The sequence below is a fragment of the Hippopotamus amphibius genome, chromosome 9, assembly GCF_030028045.1.
Source record: "Hippopotamus amphibius kiboko isolate mHipAmp2 chromosome 9, mHipAmp2.hap2, whole genome shotgun sequence".
Taxonomy (NCBI): Eukaryota; Metazoa; Chordata; class Mammalia; order Artiodactyla; family Hippopotamidae; genus Hippopotamus; species Hippopotamus amphibius.
This window is the reverse complement of record NC_080194.1, coordinates 13,505,184-13,529,872: the sequence shown is the minus strand read 5'-3', so window position 1 is coordinate 13,529,872 and position 24,689 is coordinate 13,505,184. Positions and strand designations below refer to the sequence as shown.

The following is a 24,689-nucleotide window of genomic DNA, read 5'->3' as shown; positions in this document are numbered from 1 at the left end:
AAATTCTCTTCCAAAACAGAAACTGTGGTGTTTCTCTCTCTCTATCCTCAGGGCTAAATGAATGAATAGAAGAAAGTGTGTTCTAATGGACATATTTCCTGTTGTAGGATGTCAACCACAAGAAATCACTTCTAGCCTCTTCACAGTGTGATCTCTCAATTGCTTAAGAACAATAAAAGGACTGAAGAGAGATCTATCATAGAAACAGTTTAAAGAACAAGGTGGACAAATAGAAATTGAGGAGCATGAGACTGGGAGAAGGAAAAAGAAAACGCACTGTCTAGAAGGAATCAGTGAAAACAAAATTTCTGCAGAAAACTTAGGAAGAATTCAGTTGATTCTAAATATTTAGAATAAAGTAGGCAATAGCCTTTGTGGAGGAAAAAAAAAGAATTTGGTGGAAATTGAATTAAAGATTAGAAAGGGGAAAAAATGTTTCTTCTGGCTTCTAGGAAGTGCCAGGCCAGTTTGGCCAAAGCATGGAACCTTAAATAATGCTCTGAAGAGCTGTTAGGCGTGTTGTTTGCACAAGGAAGTATGTGAACATCACTTGGCACAGGTGCTCTGTCCACCTGTTCATTACTTGAGGCAGCAATTCTGACTTTTTGATCTCAGGACCTCTTTACACTCTTCAACATTACCCAGAACCCCAAAGAGCTTTCACTTATGTGAATGATATCTAATGGTATTTGTCACGTTACCTGTTAAACTGAGAAATTTTCAAAATATTATTGCGAATCAAGACAACAAAGTGTACTTACTTTTTGCTGTGGTCCTCCATAGGCTCAAAGAAAAGCTCAAGATTTCAGATGACTATTTATTTGAAAAAAAAAAAAAAAAGAGGTTATAGCTCTCCTGCCAGGCATGACTAAAGAGAGAATAAAAGTACAGAAAGCACTAAGAACAAGCAAATTTTATTAATCTCTCTGAATCTCTATAAAAATGGACATATTGATACTTAAACCTACTACCACGGAAAATACTGGAAAACACAACACACATGCAGGCATTCCGTTAGCTGAGTGATGACATCATAACATGTCAAATGGCCCTTGGAAATTTCTGCTTTACATTCATGAGAGAAGGATAGTGAGAAAGGCAAATCATGTCTTTGTACCATACAGGAAATCGTTTGGACCTCGGAGACCCCTTGAAGGGATCTTGGAGATGACCCAGACCTGGGGGACCAAGATTTGAGAACCAGTGCAATCGATTAATGTTTAAAGTCACTTCCCATTTCATATTACTTCTCTGATGACTATTTGGTTCCCCTTCACGGACCACCCTTTGAGACCTGAGATCTCCAGATAGAGCCCCCAGCCTAGTGGAACCCAAAGCGAAAAGCCCCGGACGGAACACGCTGCCCTGAGCCGCCGGAGGACGCGGGGTCTAGAAGCCAGTCCCAAAGCCGCCGGCCGCGCTCCGAGGCGGAGCCAGAACCGGCTGCGGGCGGCCCGGCGCGCCCAGGGCTCGGGGCAGGAGCGGCGGCGATAGCGAGGCGCGGCTCCCCGGAGACGCCTGCCAACTGCCCGCCTGCCGCAGGTGGGCCGGGCCCCGGGAGGAGGAGCGCGGCCAGGTGCTCCCAGGTAGCTGCTTCCTCCCTTTCCCACCGCTCCGCTCGGTGGGCTCCGGGGATCCAGGCGGCACCCGCGCCGCGCGCCCCGCGTCCTGCCAGGGCGCCCCTCCGCGGCCTCCAGGCGCTTCCTCGGCGCGAGCTTGGGGGCCACCCCGGCCCTGCGGAGAGCAAGGCGAGGATCCGGGGGGCGCCGAGACGGAGGGGGTGGCGGCCGCAGGGACGACCCCAGCACCGGGCTCCGGCCCGGAAGCTGCTGGAACATGCGCCCCGAGCTGCAGGGCCGGGGTCCGGCGGCTCGGCCCCGGCGGGGAACGGGTGACTCGGAGGGGGCCACCTCGGCGGAGCGAGCCCGATTCCAACGCCAAGGAGAGGGTCGCCGCAGCAACAGGTCCCCACCTGGCCGCGGGCAGAGTCCCGAGGGCGGGGGAGGGGGTAGAGTGGGGAGGCGGCATTTGTCCCCGGGCGCTCTCCGGCCCCTTTCCGGGGGCGGGTCGGACCCTGGAGACCGAAACCGGGCGCGGGGCGCAGTCGCGCGGTGGCTTGGAGCACAATAGGTCGGTGACTCAGTTCCCGCAGGGACTCAAAGGCTGAGCCAGGGGCTTTTTTGACGTGTTTTTGTTGGTTAATTGCTTATTTTGTTTGTTTCAGTTTGTTGCCAGTTGCCGGACTATGTGTACGCTCTTGGTGGTACTCAGCCAACTGCTCACAGCCACTTTCGCGTTTCCTCATTGCACAAGAAGTCCAGAGGAGTCTAGGCATGCGGGAGAAGAAGGTAAGCCTGGCTTCAGGTTCCAAGGAAACCTTCCTGGAAACCCGAGCCGGTATTGCAGAGCTCGAACGAGAGAGTGTAATCTTTGAAATTACATGCTCCCGTCAATCACAGAAGCACTAAGATGTCCTTTAATTTGTGGTTTATTTGGTAATGTTGTGGTTTGTTATGTTAAGTGCAACTTATACATATTTATTTCTGTGAGTTACTTTTGGTAAATATGTATTTAAAACCAGGTTGGTGGTTAACTGAATGGAAAACCTATTTCAACTTCTGAAAATCAGTGAGTGCCGTTTTTCTCGATGAGGCTATATGTTAATTATAATGTTCTTCCTAGAAAGACGGACAGGGAGTCCAGGATCTAGTGCGGATTTGTTAGGAGACTCTGGGCAAGTTACTTAACCCCTTTCAGCTTGTAAAATGATGTGGGGTGGGGAGTGAAATGATCTCTGAGGTCCTTTTTTTTTTTTTTTAACTTTTAAATGCCTGGTTATCTGGGTAAAGTCAGATGGTGTGAGGAGATTAGGTTTGGGGCTCGCTAACCTAAAATTCCACACCTTGTGGGCTCCAAGTCATAAACGGACGATTCCTGCCCACATTTTGAAAGCCTAACCCAGAAAAAACAAAAAACAAAAAAACAAAAACAGAAAAGAAAAAAAAATTGGCTTTCATTTCTCTCTGCCTAGTCATTGTGCTTCCCTACCCAGTGCCAGTGCTTTGAATCTACCTCCCCACACATTCCTGTCCCTTATTCATTCTGATCAGATCGTATTCTCATTTTCTTTTGGGAAGGATCTGTTACACTAATACTCCTGGATGACTTATTAATGATTAACACAGCTTAGTGTCTCAGACCTTCTAGGAGGATGTGTGTGTGTGTGTGTGTGTGTGTGTGTGTGTGTGTGTGTGTGTGTGTGTGTAAGATAGCGCAGTATCTTAACCTGAAGGAATCAAACACTGATGGCAGAATTCTAGGCAATTGGTTATGCTACTTAGTGGGATGGAGGAGATTTGGAAGGAAATCCTCCTTGGTGCCTCCCAAGTTGCACCATATATGTTAGTCCACTCATATCTAAGCTTAATGGTCTGTACTCAGCAGGGCCAGGTGCTGATCTCCAGAATACTTGTGAGTATATTCATTCATTCACATGATACAGGCATAAAAGACACTCTCAAGGACATCACAAACTATGGAAGGAATTTAGAGATCGTACTTGAGTGCAGAAGGCTGGAGATAGCTGTGGGAAATGTAAATGTAGAATCCTATATATCTTAAAAGACCATTTGTTCAGTTAATAACTACTTTATTAACACATACTATGTGTCAGGCCCTATGCTAGGCCCTGGAGATATAGAAATGAAAGTCTGTAATCCCTGCCTGGGAGGATTGCTTCATCCGATGGGGGAGGCAGGGTTTAAACTGATAATCTCCATAAACTTTTTGACAGAAGTAGAAACAAAGAGTTCAAGAGTGAGTTAGCGGTAAGTCTGTCTCAGGAGACTTGTATGGCACAGAAGCCAGTACTCTCTGTCTGCAAATGAGATATAGTAAATGGAGATATGAAAAATAATTAGGAAAAAAAAGGACCTTCAGCAACATTCTGATAAAGCCCAAAGGTGGGACTGAAATGACCCCAAAGGAAATTATTTAGAAAGCGTGGGGAAGACAGAAGAGGAGGAGAATAGAATATCTCGGTTGGTGGGTTTAAACTAGAGGAATGCACAGACAACCTCTTAGGATGATCCAAGACAGGAGGAAATAGAGATGGGAAGAGGATCTGAGGGAGCAGATACAAAAGTGCAAAGGCCAGGGCATCTTCCAGCAAGGGCCAGAGGGAACATAGGAACTCTCGCTGGAAGTTCAGGATGCTCCGAGGGCAAGGAAGTTTGCCTCTTTCAATTAAAAGCAAATCCAAAAAAAAAAAAAAAAAAAAGCAAATCCAGGGCTACTTAGAACCCAAATAACAAAGAACAGTATTTCTCCTAAGATCGCAAGGGAGGCAGGAAGAAGTTTGATAAGACACTGAAGGTCTATGGTCAACCACGGACTGAAACAGAACTTTCACACTCAGTGAAGACTTTCATTGGCATCAATATCATTTCAGGAACAATAAAAATGTTTATGACTCACTTTTTTATTTTCCTTTTAAGTTGAAGGCCCCATTTGGAGGGCAGGGTATTTTATATCTCAGATAACTGACTTGAATAGGAGACCGACAAGGAGAAATTTGGCACTGCTTTTCTAGTCAATAAAATGTAAAGATCTAGGCATATCTGAGAAGTAGCAATACAGAGGCAGATTTCTAATTCTCCATTCTGAAATTAGATTTCATGTTGTAAGTACAGTATAGCTAAGTGAGGCAGGCTGAGAGTTACTTCATCACTGGTTTAGTAATTTAAACCTGTGCCAAGCTGAGTAATGGACTATACCTCTGAATTACTTCAATTAGTAGAATTTAGGTCCAAGAGTTCCTTCCCGCTACAGGAAAGTCAAGTTCATTCATTTATTTTTGTAAGTAATTTTTTGGGCATCTCTCTGTGTCTCCATCTCTGCTTTTGTGGAACTTCCCTTCTAGCTAGGGGAACAGAGTGGTAACATGTAAGTAAGTAAAGCATATAGAACACCAGATGGTAATAAGTACTATGAAGAAAAACAAAGTATAGTAAAAGATGGGGATTGCCAGAGGTGGGTGAGTGGGGATGGGGTTCAAGGTAACCTTGAACAAAATCCTGCAGGAAACGAGAGAGCAGAGTGAAAGAAGAAAGTTCTATTCAGAGGAAACAGCAAGTTCAAAGGCAGGACAGAACCAGGCACATTGGAAAACAGTGTAGCTGTAGGGGACAAGGAGACCCCTTAGAGGCCCATTGCAAGAATCCCAATGAGAGATGATAGAGACTTGGAAAATTTTTCATTCTGTCTCCATTAGGTGGTAGCATAAAATCTATAAGAAGGCAAAGAAGAAGAAAAAAAATATTTTATCACACTGGACCACCTTTTAGAATATTTCTCAAAACAACAATTACCAGTGATCCCATTCTAGCTCCCTCCTTGGTTCAAACAGCTCATATATGTTATTTCTAACATAGATGTGAATACACTAGAATAGCACTGACCAATAGAATTAGATATGAACCACATAAATAATTTGAAATTTTCTAGTAGCGACATTTTAAAAAGTAAAAAGAAATAGGTGAAATTGATTTTCATAATTATTTAATTTAACCCAATATATCTAAAATATTTAACCCAATATTTCCAAATATAAGCAATAGAAAACATTGAGACATTTCACATCTTTTTAAACCATGTCTTTGAAGTTTCTTGTGCATTTTATTTTATTTTTAATATTTGGTTATTCATTTATTTATTTTATTTTTGGCTATGTTGGGTCTTCATTGCTGTGCACAGGCTTTCTCTAGTTGTGGCAAGCAGGGGCTACTCCTCATTGCGGTGCACGAGCTTCTCATTGAGGTGGCTTCTCTTGTTGCAGAGCAAGGGCTCTAGGTGCGCGGGCTTCAGTAGTTGCAGCACATGGGCTCAGTAGTTGTGGCTCACGGGCTCTACAGCACAGGCTCAGTAGTTGTGGCTCACAGCTTAGCTGCTCCATGGCATGTGGGATCTTCCCAGACCAGGGTACGAACCCATGTGCCCTGCATTGGCAGGCAGATTCTTAACCACTGTGCCACGAGGGAAGTCCCTTTGTGTGTTTTATACTTACAGCACATCTCAGTTCAGACTAGCCACATTTCAAGTGCTCAGTAGCCATATGTGGCTAGTGACTACTGTAGTGGACAAAACAGCTCTGTTAAGATTCAGAACTGCTTGGAAAACTGATTGATTAGTAGGGAAAATATCTCGGCCAAGGAGTGGCTATTCTCAAAGGCTACGTCTTCCAGGCCATGCACTGTCAGTCTTGATCCGTCTTTCAGTTGCCCACTTTAATATGTTCTTCCTTTAATAACGCTTAGCAGTTAGAAATACCAACACTTTTACATTCCTGTAAACATTTGGGGTAGTTCTCAGAGAGTTTCTGAATTCCAGTCTCAGCAATATGATTTGGAGCAAGATCACTTCAGCTTTGTTTGTGTGAGACCAGAAGTTTGAAATTTTCAGGTTTTGAAAATACTGCCTTGGTAGGATATTTTGGTTTCGTGTCAACCTGTACTTAGCTATCATGTTTACCATTTACCTTCCCAGGACATGTAGATGGAGTCTTATAAAGCTTTGTAGACACATGTTTAGGGGCTGGGTGGAAGGAGCTACTCCTTTGGGAGGGTTTTAATTAAGCATATAATTAACATGATTTTATTAACTTAGAAGTTTAAAATTCTTTAGTATAAACTTGATAGAATCGTTTTAATATAAATGTGTTCATTTATAATTTTAAAACATAAAGAGATCTTAGTGATTATTTAGCTCAAATTCCAATTTTACAAATGAGGAAATGGCAACCCAGAGATATAAGTGACTTATCCCAGGATATACAGCTGATAGTTAAGTCAAATCAAAAAGAACCGCAGTCTTCTGACTCTTAGTCCAATACTCTGTCCGTTACACAAGACTAATTTTTCTCAGTCAAGATAATAGGAAACCAGTGCTTTAGAAATAGAATCGTCTGGGACTTCCCTGGTGGCACAGTGGTTAAGAATCCACCTGCCAATGCAAGGGACACAGGTTCGAGCCCAGGTCGGGGAAGATCCCACATGCCACGGAGCAGTTAAGCCTGTGCACCGCAACTACTGAGTCTGTGCTCTAGAGCTCAGAAGCCACAACTACTGAGCCAACGTGCCACAACTACTGAAGCCCGCGCCTAGAGCCCATGCTCTACAGCAAGAGAAGCCAACACAATGAAAAGCCCGCGCACCACAATGAAGAGTAGCTCCCAACTCACCGCAACTGGAGAAAGCTGGCATGCAGCAACAAAGACCCAATGCAGCCAAAAGTAAAAAAAAAAAAAAAAAAACTTAGAATAGTCTGGCCTGTCATTTATTAGAAAAATAACTGTCTAGAGGGAAAAGTGATACTCAAATAATTTTCACTTATGCTGATAATTTTGTACATAATGTACTCAAGTGCGTTCTGGAATTTTGTTAATATCTGTACTTCACATTAGCAGGAATTATTTTTACTGATGATATTTCTTTTTGTCAGATTTTAAAACCACACAAGAAAGTTTGGCATAATTTAACCACATCAAAAGAACTATATGCTTTTCCCGTAATTACAACAAGAATTTTCTGCCTTATTTTTATCAATGTTTGAAATCTTTCTATTTCTTTGTTAGTCTTTACATCAAAAGAAGAAGCAAACTTGTTCATACGTAGACACCTGCTATATAATAGATTTGATTTGGAGCTCTTCACTCCCGGTGACCTAGAAAGAGAATGCAGAGAAGAACTTTGTAATTATGAGGAAGCCAGAGAGATTTTTGTGGATGAAGACAAAACGGTAATTTGGTTGATTATGTTAATTGGCTAGACATTTATTAAATTGTACTTAAGGAAGTGGCACTTTCAGTTATTAGAGATTATATGCTTTAAATAAAATTAGGATTATACACCTGTTATCTCTTTCTACTTTCTTAAAATGCTAATTAACCCATTTAGACTTAGGTGTATACTCAACTGGGCTTATAGTAATTAGCAGCTTATCAATTATGTTGTGATTTTGTGTGTTTAGCATTATGATATTCAAAGACAATCATGAAGCAGAGTGAATTAAACTTCAGGATATTATTTGAGTTAGTTCTCTGACTCGGGCTTCAATTATTCAAGACTCAGAGGAATTTTTCCTATCAGGACCTACCTTTTTTGATTACTATATTTATATTGCGAGTACTTATTGACAATCTGTGTGCCAAGTGCTCTCCTCAAGACTGAGGATAAGATATATCGTTTATTATATTTTATGCATTCAGGCATTTATTGCTTGGCAATAAACTTTTAGAAGTTCTCCCTTAAAATATAATTAAATCCTATTTGTTAATCCTGAAAAGGTAGAAAACAAACAGCCAGCACTGTCCCTGTTATAATCTGGCATATTCTTTAAGAACGTCAAGTGACCCAGATTCTTTACTTTCATAAATTAAATAACCGCAGTTCCTTTTCCCCTTTCTCAAGAATCCCATTTTACTCTTTGGTCAATAAGAACCTCTCCTAGGTATCCTTCAAATGCTGGTGTTATTGAAACTTAGTTCTTTTTTCTTCCAAAATTGTGCCCAGCCTTCCATTCCCTGCTATTATCTGCTGCACTTATTAGAGAAGGGAAACAAAGTCTATTCTACCTTGAAGTGGAACCTGTTGAAATTCTGTTCTATTTTTCACAAACCCATTTTCTAATTGTATCACAGTTTTTTAAAATCGGCTTCCATTCTCTCAAGTAACACTGAACTTAGTCTCAGAGATGTCTTTCCAAACCAATAAATACCTTTCAATAAAATCTCCTAGCAAATTGAGGGCTCACCTAGTGTAGAAAAAAATCAGACTCCTTTTCAAACATGATAAGGAGTCCCCTGCTTCAACTTCCACCTGTGCTACGTTCATTGACTCTCTGCTGCTACAGTTTCCCCGATGCCCGAGTGAGAGCTCTGGGCAGGTGAAGGGAGATTATCAGGGTACAGCGGCAGAGAGCTGGCAGTGGCAGTAATCCTCTGACCAATTCCAGAGTTGGAAGAAACAGTGGTGGGTTGGCAGTGCTTTAATTAGAGTGAGTCAAGGTCTCCAGCATGAATGCACTGGTATCCTACCTGTGGCACATGACAAGCATTTACCACCCCTAGTCTAGGTCATTGAGACCAAATGAAATGACATTAAAGAAATTAAATAAACTTGGAAATTTTACCTTTCTCTTAGATGGCATTTTGGCAAGAATATTCAATTAAAGGACCAGTCACAAAAGCGGGTAAGGCAAGAATGGATCAATTTTAATGTTTTTTCCCGCCCTCTGTCATGATACATTTTTAGTTTCATTGTTTGAGTTTGGTTGTTGCACAACATACATACCTTGTAAATCCAAGGAAGAGTTCTCAGTTATACACGGGGCTATCTAAGATGGAGAAGGCCACATTCCTCTGTTTACACACTGAAAATCAAGTCTGGTGAGATACTAGGGAAATGAGATAATAGGCTTAATGCTGTTTTAAACAGCTCAGCTAAGTCAAGACTTGCAAAGAATAAAAGTAGGACTCAGTTTCAAATAGTAAGCTATTTTAATTTTTTTTTTAATTTTACCATTGCAAGTGAATACCGATGCTACTAGGTAAAATAAGATTGTTAGATAGAATTAAGTAACTTCTAGAGAGGGGAGATCCTTTATTTTATCTGCATTGACCATCTCTGGCTGCTTTTCAGTGAGGTTTATTTTGTTTTATGTCATGTTTGCCAGCTATTTTTTCATTCCCTCTAGGTAGGGCCCCAGCTATAGGGAGATTATGTTACATAGCTACACTGAAGTTGCTTAGTGCGTTTAATTGAGGAGTTAATACCAAAATGTGTATAGTTGCACAAAGAATATGTTTATTCCACTTAGTCTTGACTTTTATCATTTAATATGACATTTAAAATAAATGAAGCCATAACTAGAGCTTTTAGGAAGTATATCTGAATTTTTTCTGGTCATGTCTGTAGCACAGACTCTTAAAAGTAATCAGTAAGAATTATTAGATGCTTGAACCCAGTGTTAAATTTTTTGAAATCATAGGTGGTGCTTTTCAGTTGTTCTAATTATGTTATTTTAATGATTTCTCTTAAGAGACTAACAGAGAGAAAATCGATGTTATGGGCCTTCTGACTGGATTAATTGCTGCTGGAGTATTTTTGGTTATTTTTGGATTACTTGGTTACTATCTTTGTATCACTAAGTGTAACAGGCAACGACATCTAGGGTAAGTACCAAGTAAAAATATTTAATTCGCCATTATACATTCTATACTGTTATTTTTAAATGGCTAAAAAAAAATGGGTGCCTATTTTTTAAAGTACACTTTTGATTTTTGAATAATTTTAGATATACAGGAAAGTTACAACGATAGCACAGAGAGTTCCCATATATCCTTCACCCAGTTCCCTCATTGTTAGCATCTTATGTTACCACAGTACATTTGCAAAACTAAACAAACCAACATGGGTACGTTACTATTAACTGACTTCCAGCACATTAGTAAAGCTACCTAAAGCTTCATAAAGGCCATAACTGTTTGCATAATAGAATCTCAACATCCTTATTGAATAAAGTTATTATCTTCTCTATTACCTTATCTGTAAGTATAGATGAGAAAGTATAAAACTAACCTTATTCAAGAAAAGCACCACATGCGAAACAGGCTGTCAAAATTAATGCTTATACATCCCTATTTACACTTTCAAATTCTCTGTCAAAGCTCATGATTGTGACCAGGTGATAAAAACATTATGGAAATAGATAGTTGCCATGGTTGTACAACATTGTGAATAGAATTAATACCATTGAATTGTACACTTGAAAATGGTTATAACGACAGATTTTGTTATATGTATTTTACCATAATAAAATGTTTTCTTTATGGTTAAGGTAAGAGTTTAGGGCAACAGACATGGAATTAGGAGAAATCCATTGGAGGATAAAAGCTGAAGCCATGAGAGTAGGCAAGTTCTCGGAGTGTGATGAAAGGACAGAAGGCAAGGGATGGAGTCTTAAAGGATGCCTGCAGTAAGGGTGCAGAGGAGGACATGCCAGCAAAGGGGGCAGAGGACAGGGGCAAAGTAAAGTGTAATTCTGTCCCCTGGAATAGAATGGAATAGCTGGAATTCCTGAACTCCCTGAGGCATTAATGTGATCATGGGCAGGGACTGAGGAGATTGTCTGAGACTTCTGTCAATCCTGTAATTTTGAAAAGTCAGAGAAAGTAAGGAAAATTTTGTGCAGTTTTTCTTAAGCCACTATATTTTAGACGGAGAGGTTTCTATTAATTTCCCTTACTTAACGGACAGGAAATGAGCAAGTTTTTCCCATTTTCTAGGGCTTTTGACTAAGATTTTATTCCATATGTCTTTCTCCACAAGCTGCAGGATACCTGGAAACTCACAGGTTAAGGAAAAATTTGGAAAATTTGTCTTTAAAGACTCTCCTTGCCTTTTATCTTTCCTTCTTTTCCACCCCATTTATAATATTTTCCTCAAAACGTCCCTGTATGCCCTCACGTTTAATAATTTCCGTCAAAGTCTGTGAGCACAACCATTGTTCAGTGTCCTCATGCCCGACGTTGTCTTCTCTCTTCTTTCCGGTTTTTCTTCATTTTTTTCTGCTTTTCTGCACCACTACACCTTCTTTCCTTATGCCTTTTTTCTCTAAAACCATCTAGCTTTTTTCCTGCATGAGATTAGAAGCAGAATTCAGACACAGGGAATAAAGGGTACCATTATTATGCATATTTTCCTATATGTTATTATAAAATTTTTAAAACCTGGTTATCTCTTATTTTAAAAGTAAGATCAGTTATACTTAATGTTAGTACACTATAATGCTATACTGTTTACAGGTCATTTTTACATCTACTGTCTCACTTTGATTCTCACAGAAACCCTTTATAGGGGACATTTCAACTAGGTTAACCAGACATTCATTTGTGTTAAGATTAACTTTTAAATACTTACTAAAGCGCCTTTCATCAGTTGTCCCAAGAAATTCTTCCAGCAGAGTTACACATTCTCTTTCTACATTTTGCAAGTCTGGAAGTGGGGGAAGGGTGAGGAATATTTGCAAAAAAAAAGAGTAAAAAATAAGATCATTGTTAGAATAGTTTGTCTCATTCTTCTGTAAAAACATGCCAAGAAATGGGAAACAAGATCTTTTCATTTCTTAGTCTCTATGTTTTATGGAGGAAAATAGGCATAATATAATGTCAGCTTATTTGAGATGTTCCTGGTGCATACTTTCTGATTTCAGTCATGTAAGATATGTAAGAAATCACTGTGGATAGTGTCTTTAATATAATTATACTGTTCATATAACTTAAGTTTTGAAGGTCATCATGGAAAAATTTATTTGTTCAAATAAAACATGTCTCTCTTGTTTCCTATAAGCAAACAAGTAGAACTTTTCGTCACAAGCTAATGAATGTGGCAAGTGACAAGCCTACCATGAATACATTCCAGATTTCTGACAGAGGAGGAATTGTGTTGAGTCCTCTAAATAAACTTCTGAGGCTCTCAGTCACCTCTCAACTACTGAAGGGCTGATTATCCAGTTCCTAGATTTACACAGATCTTTTTCTTTTCTCCTCCCTGCAATTTTCCTCCCTCCTTCCCTCCAATTTCAGATCTCATTATAACCTCCAAAGGAAAAGGTATTGTAAGGGGCGAATTGATTGATTTAGTTTGCAAAAGTTTGCAGTATTTTGGGTCTACTAAACTGTCTCTTATTGGGAAGAAAACTGTAAACATTGACCAGAGGTTGGGGATTACCTATATATTTTAATTATCTTATTAGTCATAACTGTAGGAGGTTAATTTATGCATAGATGCTTCATAGACAGCCAACTTCACAGTCTAAACAGATCAATTTACTAACGTTTAAATTACAATTTGTAATTCACATGTGAGAAGGGAAAGTGTAGTTTCGAAACACCAGACTGTGTTGCATTTCAGTTTTCATTGGCTGGTGTAGGTGACAGAGTTTTGTGAAAACGGTGGGACTTGAATGAAGTCCCTTTTTTTTTTTAATTAAGAAAAAACTTTTTTTTTTTTGTAATTGTTGGACTTAGATTAATGGAGATCAGTGAGGAAAAGACAATAATCTGAGAAAGGGGATAATACCAGTGAAAGCACAGAGATAGAACAGAGAACTCATTGCACATACAGAGGAGAGTAAAGAGGCAGAAAGCTACTAAAATAAAGTGAGGCCAGAATAAGGCAGGCTTTGAAAAGGAGGCACAGGAGTTAGAACTTGATTTAATAGAAAGTAGGCTGCAGGTTAGATTTTTGCAGAGAAGAGCGACGTGATGGGAATCCTGTTTAGGAGGGATGGACCAAGCACAGAGGAGAGAGACAGGTGTCTGCTGTTGTGATTATCTCTGTGGTGTCAATTTCCTAGGCTTGGAGTTGTGCTGCCTTTCAACAAAGCCTGGATTTGGTTTCACACCATACTTTGAACAAATTTTAATTCAGGAGCAGGAGAAAACGAGAATTCATGTGTTTTGAGTCCTTGTTACAGAGTTCCAGACACTGCTTAGATGCTTTACTTAAGACATCTTTCTCAATCCACACAAAACATCTCTGTTGAGGTAGCTATTATTATCCCCATTTTATAGAGGAGGAAAGCCGAGTTAGGTTACCACATAGCTATGAAATGACAGGATTCTGTTTCATATTTATGACTGACTTCAAAGTTCTTGATCTCTCCATTACACCAAGACTCTTTCAGAGTTTATAGGTAAAATAAAGCTGTTGTTATATTATAAGTCAGGTTCAGGGAGTTCCCTGGTGGTCTAGTGGTTCGGATTCAGTGCTTTCACTGCCGTAGCCCGGGTTCTATCCCTGGGGAACTGAGATCCCACAAAGCCCACAGCATGGCCAAAAAAATTTAAAAAATAAAAAAATAAATCGGGTTCAACTTTTATCAAAATAGTTGGATTTTTTCAATGTTGCCATCTTAACCTAAAAATGCTGCCTTTCCTAGACCTCAATGCTGTCTCTGTTTAGTTCTTCAGCCAGCTACATAAGAAGGGACAGACATACTCCCTCCATCATTTTCAGAAGACCTGAGGAGGCTGCCTTGTCTCCATTGCCACCTTCAGTGGAGGACTCAGGATTACCTTCTTATGAACAGGCAGTGGCACTGACCAGAAAACAAAGCGTTTCGCCGCCACCACCGTATCCTGGGCCAGCAAAAGGGTTTAGGGTATTTAAAAAGTCTATGTCACTCCCATCTCACTAAGCCCACCTTGTCTTGGTGATACAGGACATTCACATTATTTAAGTGGTTTGTTTTCCCTGAACCAAAAAGGACTTGTCAATTCAGCCCTTTATGACAAACTGCAGAGAGTAAAGGAGGAATAAGCATGTGTACTATGTCATTGGAGTTCTGTCAGCATCTGGGACCTGAACTTGATCATTATCAGCTGGATAAGGAACTTTGTATCCTTGCAATTAAGAAGACAGCACTTTTTGGTTCATTTTAATGATTCAGAAAATCTGTTACAGATGTCACAGCTAGAACTGGTGAACTATCTATATCCTTTGTACAGAAAAAGATTGTAGATTTCTTATATTGAATACTAAAAGAGTAAGAACTTTTAATTGTTAGATTATCCCAAGTCATAATATTTGAACTTACTCTTTTTTTAGGATTTCTTTTTGGTTGGAAATACTTCACAGAATTTGACATTTAAATGTAAATTGGTGACCTTAATATAATCACTTGGTTTTTTATTTTAAATTATTGCATAACATTCACCATATTTTGCACATTTTAATTGTGAACTCTTTCTATCAGTCATGTTTTATTATAGGGAGTGGGGTTAATAGTTTTCTTTAAAAAAAGAAACACTTGCTAGGGAGTTAGTTCTTCAGAGGGAACAGGGTTGCAATGGCAAGGATTTGCAAGGCTTGTTATACCACCAAATAAATATATAGGCCTCAAATCTAGGAGTGACTAGAACTTAAGTTGCATGTATTACTGATGAATAGACACACCCATTTTCGTTGCTAAGTTATCTGTATCTGACTATATATAAGTATTAATCTGAAAAATTTGTTGAAATTTATAAATAATAATTTGAGAACCAAGAAGAAGTAACTTACTTTTCTGCTATCAAAATGATATTGATTAAAGTTACCAGCAACCCCTTGTGTCTCTTAATGTCTGGACACAGAACACCACAGGTAATCATTTTGACTTATATTTTGTATCTTCTTTTAATTGTATATATGACCAATCTCCCCCTAAGAACATCTTAGCGTATAAGCTATAAACTTCTGGAATGAATGTGTGTGCACAGATTTATTTGAGTGGGTGTGGTGTATGTAGATGTGAATTTGTTTCCTTTTTGCAGGAACTCAAAAAATAACATACATTTATAAAATTGTATTTTGTTTTATAATTTTTACAGAGGTGAGATTAAAACTCACAGGCACTTGATAATTCCTTCCAACTTAAATGTTTAGAAAGTATAAATCATATCATACTGTGTGCGCGTAAGTCTTTCTTTTAAGACAGCATGGTCTTAATGCAGATAAAAGAAAACTCTTAATCATTACAGACTGCTAAAGACTTTACCTTTTATATTTTTAGCGTCTCTTTGGTTGCTTCTTGCAAAGAAATCATCTGGCAGCACTTATATATATTTAGATATAATTAGGAAAAATGGTCTTTTTAAAGCCACCTACATTGCCTATAAAAATTTTGCCCTTAGTCATATCTTGGCTTTATATAAGCAGTTTTCCTCATGTAACGTTGCACTTTGCCCTTATTTTAATCCTCTTTAAAAGGTCAGAGGCAAACTCTACTTTACTCACTTTAGCAATCACGCTAAGGCATAGAAGGATAACTTGCCCAAAATCTAACATGTTGGAAGAGCTAGGTTTAGAATGAGTGAGCACACTTATCTAGGCCTGTCTCATACCAATAGAATTATACTGTCTCAAGTTATAAAATTACAAAATAGAGAGAATTCTAAGTCTGCATGAAAAATGTATAAACATTTGTCATATGTACATAAATGTATAGAGAGATATATAGTACATATCTGTTAGCACACGTGTTTCCTAGGATGAATAAAAACATAAGATATATCTTTTATTGAATCACAATTTGAGATATTCCATGAACTTGTTTACTCTCTTTGACTCACAAGAATCTAACTGCAAATCTAGCCTCAGAGCCTGTGACAACCCCTGTTGCCCCAGCAGCGGCCTAAATTTGTCATATGTCATCATTTCGTGCAGGGGTCCCCAACCCTAACCCTAACCCTAACCGATGTCTGTCTGTGGCCTGTTAGGAGCTGGCCCTCACAGCAGGAGCTGAGAGGCGGGCCAGCGAGCGAAGCTGCATCTGCAGCTCCCCATCACTCGCGTTACTGCCTGAACCATCTTCCCTCCATGTTCATAGAAAAATTGTCTTCCACGACACCGATGCCTGGTGCCAAAAAGATTGGGGATTGCTGATTTAATGTAAAACTGTTTCTCTAACTTGAATAAATCTAGAATTCATCATTAAAATTACAAAATAACTGGTATTTGCAGAGCGTCCAATGTTGAGTTCATAATACGTTAAATATAAAAAAGAAAATGTGATAGAACCATAATCAACAAATACTTATGAAAATTAAAAGGAAGATCTCAAAATTGTTGACATATATTGTCTCATTCACCCTTTTCTATTCCTGTTGTACTTTTGGTGGTGGGTTTTTGGTTTCATTAATTTGTTTCATTTGTGCTTCTTCCCTGGGTAACTGATTAGAGTTAATCATTAAATCTATTTTGACACAAAGCTTTATAGTTAATTAGATCAGTTTTCCCCTCTATTACAATCAGGAAGTGAATGTAATATGGGTATGAAAGGGGAATAAGACTAGAAAAAGACAAATATACATTTTTAGGGTTATGCCTTCAGTAGGATAGATAATTACACAGAATAATCTCTTTTCAAGATGAAAAAAATCAAACAGAACACAAACTATGACTGTATCAAAGTTTTGCATCTGTTAATATTGTGTCCTTTGAGTGAATACACAGAGTTCAGTGAAAATTCTCAGAACAATTAAAAACTAGAGCACCAGTATCCTCTGTGTCTGATTTCCCATTTGCCTGTAAAATTCTTATCATTATTTCCTATCTTTCAGATAAGTTATGTGTGTGTGCACTTTTCCTATATGTGCAAGAGAATTTTTTAATGAGAAAAAGTTTGTTAGTGCTGTTTGAAAGTTTAATTTCATATTATTTTTATTCTAACTGTGAAATAAATTTGTATTAGTTACTAGTTTGATTTGAAATATTGCGTGTGGCATTTATACTACTAGAAGATTGGCTAGAATTTCTGTAATTTTTTTAAAAACTAGATTCTTTTGTAGATCCTGCCTGTGTGGCATTTTGGAACATGTATGACATATATTGATACCTTCAGTCTTCTGTATTGTGTGTTTTTTCGAACATTTTTTTGTTGTTTAAAAATGTTTCCCTGACAGTTCAAGAGTTTAAGGCAATTCAGTAGAAATTTATCAGCATTTTCATTACCTAGAAAAAACAATCTATTTTTTAATGCATATTTTTCCTACAGCCTTGATTATATTTTGGTTTTAATGGATTTCCTATTACAGACACTTTTTATACATGTGAATAAACTTTATGCTAAATAAATATTTGTTGCTCGTTTCAATTAAACATTCTTCCTCATATAATGGCATATAATTATATGAATTAAATGTGAACAACATATTGCATGTTTTCAAAACAATGTTTATAGCATGGTATTGCTGTCTGTATTTTTCCCCCAGTTGTGCTAGCTTTCTGTTTAAATAGTTTAGTCTCAGTTGTGCAAGTGCTATTTTCCTTAACACAGTTTTAATATTTAATATGTTGTTTGAGGCAAATTTATATTACTCCTTAAAACGGAATTTACTTCTGTGACCTATATCTGTACATAAATTAAAAATCAAAAGAAGGGACTTCCTTGGCAGTCCAGTGGTTGAGACTCCATGCTTCCAATGCAGGGGGTGTGGGTTCGATCTCTGGTTAGGGAACTAAGATCCCACATGCTGCATGGCACAGCCAAAAAAAAAGAAAAAGAAAATCAAAAGAAAATATAGTAATGTTATACTAAATTATAGGAGTAAAGTACCTTCAACTTAAGAGAAACACAGTAAGTAATACTATGTATCATACACATAAACTCTATTATTAAATATTATTTCATGTTCAAAATTTAGACCACCTTAAATTCTTTTTTCCAATTGGATCACTCCTTAAAATTACTTTAATCAAGAGAATGAGAAGACAAGCTAGTGACTAGGAGAAAACAATTGCAAGAGACATGTCTGAGAAAGGACTATTATCCAAATTATACAAAGAACTCTAAAAATTCGACAATAAGACAAGGAACAGGGACTTCCCTGGTGGTCCAGTGGGTGGAACTCTGCGCTCCCAATGCAGGGGACCCGGGTTTGATTTCTGGTTGGGGAACTGGATCCCGTATGCATGCCACAACTAAGAGCCTGCATGTAGCACAACTAAAAAAGATCCCACATGCTGCAACAAAGATCCGTTGTGCCTCAACTAGGACCTGGTGCAGCCAAAAATAAATAAGTATATAAATAAATAAATAAATATTAAAAAGAAAGAAAAAAGTGAACAACTGATTTAAAAAATGGGCAAATGGGCTTCCTAGGTGGCGCAGTGGTTAAGAATCCGCCTGCCAATGCAGAGGTCACGGGTTTGATCCCAGCTCCAGGAAGATCCCACATGCCGCGGAGCAACTAAGCCCGTGTGCCCAAAAAAAAAAAAAAAAAAAAAAAAAAATGGGCAAAAGAGGATTCCCTGGTGGTCCAGTGGTTAGGACTCTGACCTTCCACTACAGGGGGCATGGGTTCCATCCCTGGTTGGGGAACTGAGATCCCATATGCCCATTGGCGCGGCCCACAGTCAAAACCAAAGGAGCAAAAGACTTGAACAGATACCTCACCAAAAAAAGATATTTCAGGACTTCGCTGGTGGCACAATGGTTGAGAATCTACCTGCGCCTAGAACCTGTGCTCCGCAACAAGAGATGCCTTCACACCGCAAGGAAGAGTAGCCCCTGCTCACCGCAACTAGAGGAAGCCCGCGCACACCAACGAAGACCCAACACAGCCAATTAATTAATTAATTTTAAAAAAATTTAGGTGACAAGTAAGCATATGAAAACATGTCCAACAGCATGTCATTACAGAATTGCAAAACAAAACAACAAAAAGATACACACCTATTAAAATGACCAAAATCCAGAACACTGACAACATTAAATATTGGTGAGGATGTGGAGCAAAATGAATTCTCATTTATTGCTGGTTGGAATGCAAAATGGTACAGCCACTTTGGAAGACAGTTTGGCAGTTTCTTATAAAACCAAACATACTTTTCCCATTTGATCCAGCAATCATGCTTCCTGGTATTTACCCAAATGGTTTGAAAACTTATGTCCACACAGAAACCTGCATATGGATTTTTACAACAGCCTTACTTAGAATTGCCAGAACTTGAAAGCAATCAAGTTATCCTTCAGTAGGCGAACAGATAAACTGTCGTACACTCAGATAAAGGAATATTATTCAGCTCTAAAAAGAAATGTGCTATCAAGCCATGAAAAGACATAATGGAAATGAATATTACTAAGCAAAAAAAGCCAGTCTCAAAGGCTACAAACTGTATAATTCCAACACATGGCATTCTGAAAATGCCCAAACTATGGAGATATAAAAAGATCAGTGGTTGTCAGGGATTGGGCAAGGGGGTGGGTGTGGAGGATGAATAGGTGGAGAACAGAGGATTTTTAGGGCAGTGAAACTACTCTGTATGATACTATAATGGTGGGTACATGTCGTTGTACATCTGTCTAAACCCATAGAATGTACAACATGAAGAGGGAACCATAATGGACTACGGAATCTAGGTGATATGGTGTGTCAATGTATGTTCATCAGTTATAAAGGATGTACCACTATGATGTGGGCTATTAATAGTGGGTGAGATTGTTCATGTGTGGGGATGGGGTGTACGTGAACTCTCTATACTTCCTATTCAATTTTGCTCTGAACTGCTCTAAAAAGTAGTTTATTAATTTAAAAAACACTTTAAAAAACTGTTTATTTTTTGGCTGCGTTGGGTGTTAGTTGCTGCACGTGGGCTTTCTCTAGTTGCGCAGAGTAGAGGCTATTATTCCTTGTGGTTCACAGGCTTCTCATTGTGATGGCTGTTCCTGTGGAGGAGCACAGACTCTCAGCATGTGGGCTTCAGTAGTTGTAGCACACAGGCTCAGTAGATGCAGCTTGTGAGCTCTAGAGCATAGGCTCAGTAGTTGTGATGCACGGGCTTAGTTGCTCCTTGCCATGTGGGATCTTCCCGGACAGGGCCTTGAACCCGTGTACCCTGCATTGGTAGGTGGATTCTTAACCACTGCACCACCAGGGAAGTCCCCCCCCCCCCCCAAATACTTTTAAGTTTTCTTAGGGCCAAATGAAAGTTTTTTTTTTTTAATACTTCCTTATACTCTGTTGAAGAGTAGGGAAAAAGAGTGAATTGTTTCAGTTATGATTGTTATGTAACATTTAACTAGGTGAAGTCTATAAGTAAAATTTCAAGGCATTCAAAAATATATCCTAGATTTTGATTGTTGTGACAAGATAGTGAAACACAGACACAAACTGTAAAAAACTGGGTGGAATAGCCACATTTCACCTAAAGATAGAACCTGTCCTAACAACAACTTAGTAAATATGCTTAAGAAGGAGAACTTTGAAGGCTAAAACCATAGAGATTTGGAAGGTGAGGGTGATTAGAAATGCCCTTACAAAGTTAATGCAGGATCGACAAGTCCATTGCTGATGCAGCGTATTTTTCTCACCCAAGAACCAGAAGAAATGATGTCAGGGTCACTGGTAAATAGATTAGGAGGCAGAGTCTAAAAGACTATGTAAGTCTGAACTCTAGTTGAAAGTCACAAAAACTTAATTCAAACTGGGCTACAAAACTGGAAAGTCTGCGATTGGAACAGTCCTCAGGGACTTAACATCTCAAGTTCTAAAATCTGCTTCTTTATGTTAACACTGTCCTGCTGCCCACAGGCTTTCTCCATTTTCAGGGCAGGGCACAGCCAGAGGCTTACATCATATCTGCTCAGTGACTGCAGAGAAGCAATTTTCTCTCATCCAAATCCCACAGGTTACCGTCAAGGTTCTAATTGGCCAAGCTTGGGTCACAGGACCTTAACCGGGCCTATCAGTGGGCAGGCCTGGTTCCTGTGCTCACCCTGTATCCAGAAGATAGAATACCATGATTGGAAGTTGGAGAGAGTTCCCTAAAAGAAGATGATGTTGTTACTAAGTCAGGGGCAAACGGGTATTGGGCAGAAAAACTAGCAGCTCTGTACTTCAGACATCAAGAATCATCCCAAAACAGGCAAGATCAATCAGAATCTCTTGCCACAAACCAGACAAGGTGGGGCAGGGGTTAAACAATCCAGAACCAAGAGGATGGTCAGAAAGAAGGCGATTAGACAGTAGACCTAACCTCATTTACATTTCAAATCAATTAACATTTGTTGAGCACTGTAGTAGTTTTCTTTCGCTTCATAACAAATTACCACAAATCTAACGGCTTCAGACAAACATACATTTATTATCCCGCAGTTTCTATGAGTCAAGAGTTCAGGCACCACCTAGCAAGTCCTCTTCTCAGGGTCTGACAAAGCTGCACTCAAGGTGTTGGCCAGGTTGTGTTCTCATCTACAGGCTGTATCGTGGAGGAGTCCACTTTCAGGCTCACTTGGGTTGTTGGCAGAATTCATCTCCTTGTATCTGTAGAATTGAAGGCCTTTATGGGCTGGAGGCTAGAGGCCAACCTTAGCTCCAGAAGCCACTTGCAGTTCCTAGAAGCCACCTGCAGTTCCCAGCCACGTGGGATTCCTTAACACCGCCGCGTATTTCATAAAGCTAGCAGAGAGATCTCTAGAGTGCGTCTGCTAGCAAAATAAAGCCTTATATAACATAACATAATCACAAGAGAGGCATCCTATTATCTTTGCTATATTCTGTTGGTTAGAACAAAGTCAGTTTCCACCTGCACTCAAAGGAAGGAGATTCTACAGAGATGTTAATACCAGAGGTGAGAGATCACTGGGGATTGATCACCTTAGGGTCTGTCCACTATAAGCATCTATCATGTGCCAGTTCCTAGGCCAAATGCTTCCTCTACAGGATCTTTCATTTCTTCTGACCATGTCAAAAGTCTTTCAATTGTAAAATTTTATGTAAATGTGAGTTAACACCTAATAGTAGTATTGTTATTGCTTTTGAAAACTTTGTAATGTCTCATTATTTACCATTTTACTTTTATCTTGTTTATTTTCCAACAATTCCTAGCATTAAATAGCCTTAAACAGATTAAAGTACTTATATCAGAGATAATAATATTGAGAACGATTTGAGAAATTGGTCCTGTTCCTTAGCTGGCCAAGGCACACCCGAAGGAAAAGTAGTTGAAAAGAGTGGATCAAATCCCTCATCCTTGCACGCTCTAGAATGTTTTCTTTACTGTCACATTTGATGTATAATTTAGCTAAGTGTAGTGTTCTTGGTTAAAAAATCATTTTCCTTGGCATATGGTAGATATTGCTCTAACATCTTTTAGCATCTAATTGCTGTTAAGAATTCTAATAGTGATTCCATTTCTTGACGTGCTTATTTCCCTCTGCAAACTTTTTTTTCCCCTTAAACAATGGAAATTTATGTTCTTACAATTCTGCAAGCTAGAAGTCTGAGATTAAAGTGTCAGCAGGGTTGATTTCCTCTGAGGTCTCTCTAGCTAGCTTGTGGATTAGCCATCTTCTATTTTTACATGGTCTTCCCTCTGTTCGTCTATGTGCTAATCTCTTCTTGTAAGGATACCAGTCATATTGGATTAGGGCCCATCCTAAAGACTTCATTTTAACTTAATTACCTCTTTAAAGACTCTATTTGCAAAGTCAGTCACATCCTGAGATACTAAGGGTTAGGTCTTCGACATCTGAAATTTTAGGAGGACACAATTCAGCTCATAACACTGGTCTCCCTGTTTTTTTTCTTGTCTGCTGAGGTCTAGTTTTCATCCTCTGGAAATTTTCAAATTTTCTTATCCCTGGTGATCTCAAATTCACAATTCTAGGCCTTGAATTCATGGCATCCAATGTTTCCAATGTGAAGATCTGTGCCCCCAGTTCTAGAAAATTTTCTTTGTATAATTTTTTGCTACATTCTTCTCCTTTCTTTTCTCCACTTTTTGTGTGATTCCTAATGGTTGAATATTGGACTTTCTGCATGGATCCACTATTTTTCATTTCTTTCTCCAGCTAGTCTTTCTGCATAAGTTCTTTAACTTTTAACGCTATTAAATTAAAAAATTTGATTGTCACGTTTTTAATTTCCAAGAGCACTTTTGTATTCTCTGATTTTTTTTTTACACTTATAACAACTTCATTTGTGTATAATTTACATGCCCTGAAATGGAGCCATCTTCACCGAGCAGTTTCACATGTTTTAACAAATATAGACACCCAGACAGCAATCATCTCAACTGCAGAAGGTTCTTGGCTGCCCCTTTACTGTCAATTCCTTGATTCTCCAGCCTCAGGCTACCACCAACCTACTTTCTGTCACTATGGATTAAGATTGCCTATACTGAAATTTTATATACTGAATCAAATCACATGACATGTATTCTTTAGTGTCTGGTTTCTTTTACTCAGCAGGATATTGTTGCATATACCAGTATTTTATTCCTACTTATTGTTGAATAGGATTTCATCATATTGGTATGTCACAATTTGTTTATTTACCCGTTGATAAGTATTTGTGAATAAAGCTACTATGAACATTCATCCACAAGTCTTTGTGTGGACATAGTCCCACACAAGAGTTTCAGTTCTTTGGGGTAAATACCCTGGAGTAGTACTGTTGGTAATAGGTAGGTGTACGTTTAACTTTACAAGAAACTAGCAAGTTGTTTTTCAAAGTGGTTGAACCATTTCACATTCCCAATAGGAATGTATGAAGAAGGTTCTGGTGGCTCCACATCCTTGACAACATTGGCTGTTACCAGTCTTTTAATTTTATCCACTTTGGTGGGTATGTAGTGGTATCCCATTGTGGTTTTAATTTGCATTTTCCTGATGACCGATGATATTGAGTATCTTTAAAAAATTTTTTTTGTATCTTTTCATATGCGTATTAGCCATTCTTGTATCTTCTCTTCATCAAGTTTTCATTCAAATCTGTGGCCATTTTTAAATTTGTTTGTTTCTCCTCTTACTTTTGAGTTACAAGTGTTCTTTGTATAGCCTTCATAGAAGTCCGTTGTCAGATACGTGTTTGGCAAATATCTTCTCCTGGTCATAGCTTGTCTTTTCATTTTCTTAGCAGTGTCTTTCAAAAAGCAGAAGTTTTAAATTTTGATGGCGTCTAATTTATCTGCTTTTCTTTTATGTTCATTATTTTGTGTGTCCTGTTAAGAAATCATTGTCTGTCCCAAGATTGTATTTCCCTCTATTTTCTTCTAGACATTTTACAGTTTCATCTTTTACATGTATGTCTAATTTTTGTGTATATATGAAGTTAGTATATTGAGATTCACTTTCCTCCATTCAAT

General features: G+C 38.8%; 1 protein-coding gene across 3 annotated transcripts; it reads left to right on the top strand.

Moving 5' to 3' along the window:
• The first annotated feature begins 1,458 nt into the window (after positions 1-1,458).
• PRRG4 (proline rich and Gla domain 4) lies at positions 1,459-17,669 on the top strand. Of its 3 annotated transcripts, none has more exons than XM_057750798.1 (6): positions 1,459-1,542; positions 2,225-2,348; positions 7,631-7,794; positions 9,198-9,246; positions 10,096-10,228; positions 14,022-17,669. In XM_057750798.1, exons 2-6 carry the CDS (start codon positions 2,246-2,248, stop codon positions 14,254-14,256), a joined length of 684 nt encoding a protein of 227 aa, XP_057606781.1. In that variant the 5' UTR covers positions 1,459-1,542; positions 2,225-2,245; the 3' UTR covers positions 14,257-17,669. The 3 variants fall into 3 exon arrangements, with proteins under 3 accessions (XP_057606781.1, XP_057606780.1, XP_057606779.1); XM_057750797.1 differs by having other exon boundaries at positions 1,479-1,586; XM_057750796.1 differs by lacking the exon at positions 1,459-1,542 and adding an exon at positions 1,597-1,748.
• Positions 17,670-24,689: the final 7,020 nt, after the last annotated feature.

Bases quoted from the DNA above. Each gene is read 5' to 3' on its own strand.
- PRRG4 (XM_057750798.1), top strand. From the start codon at position 2,246: ATGTGTACGCTCTTGGTGGTACTCAGCCAACTGCTCACAGCCACTTTC. The intron at 2,349-7,630 runs GTAAGCCTGGCT...TTTCTTTGTTAG, and splicing joins TAGGCATGCGGGAGAAGAAG to TCTTTACATCAAAAGAAGAA. The intron at 7,795-9,197 runs GTAATTTGGTTG...CCTTTCTCTTAG, and splicing joins TTGTGGATGAAGACAAAACG to ATGGCATTTTGGCAAGAATA.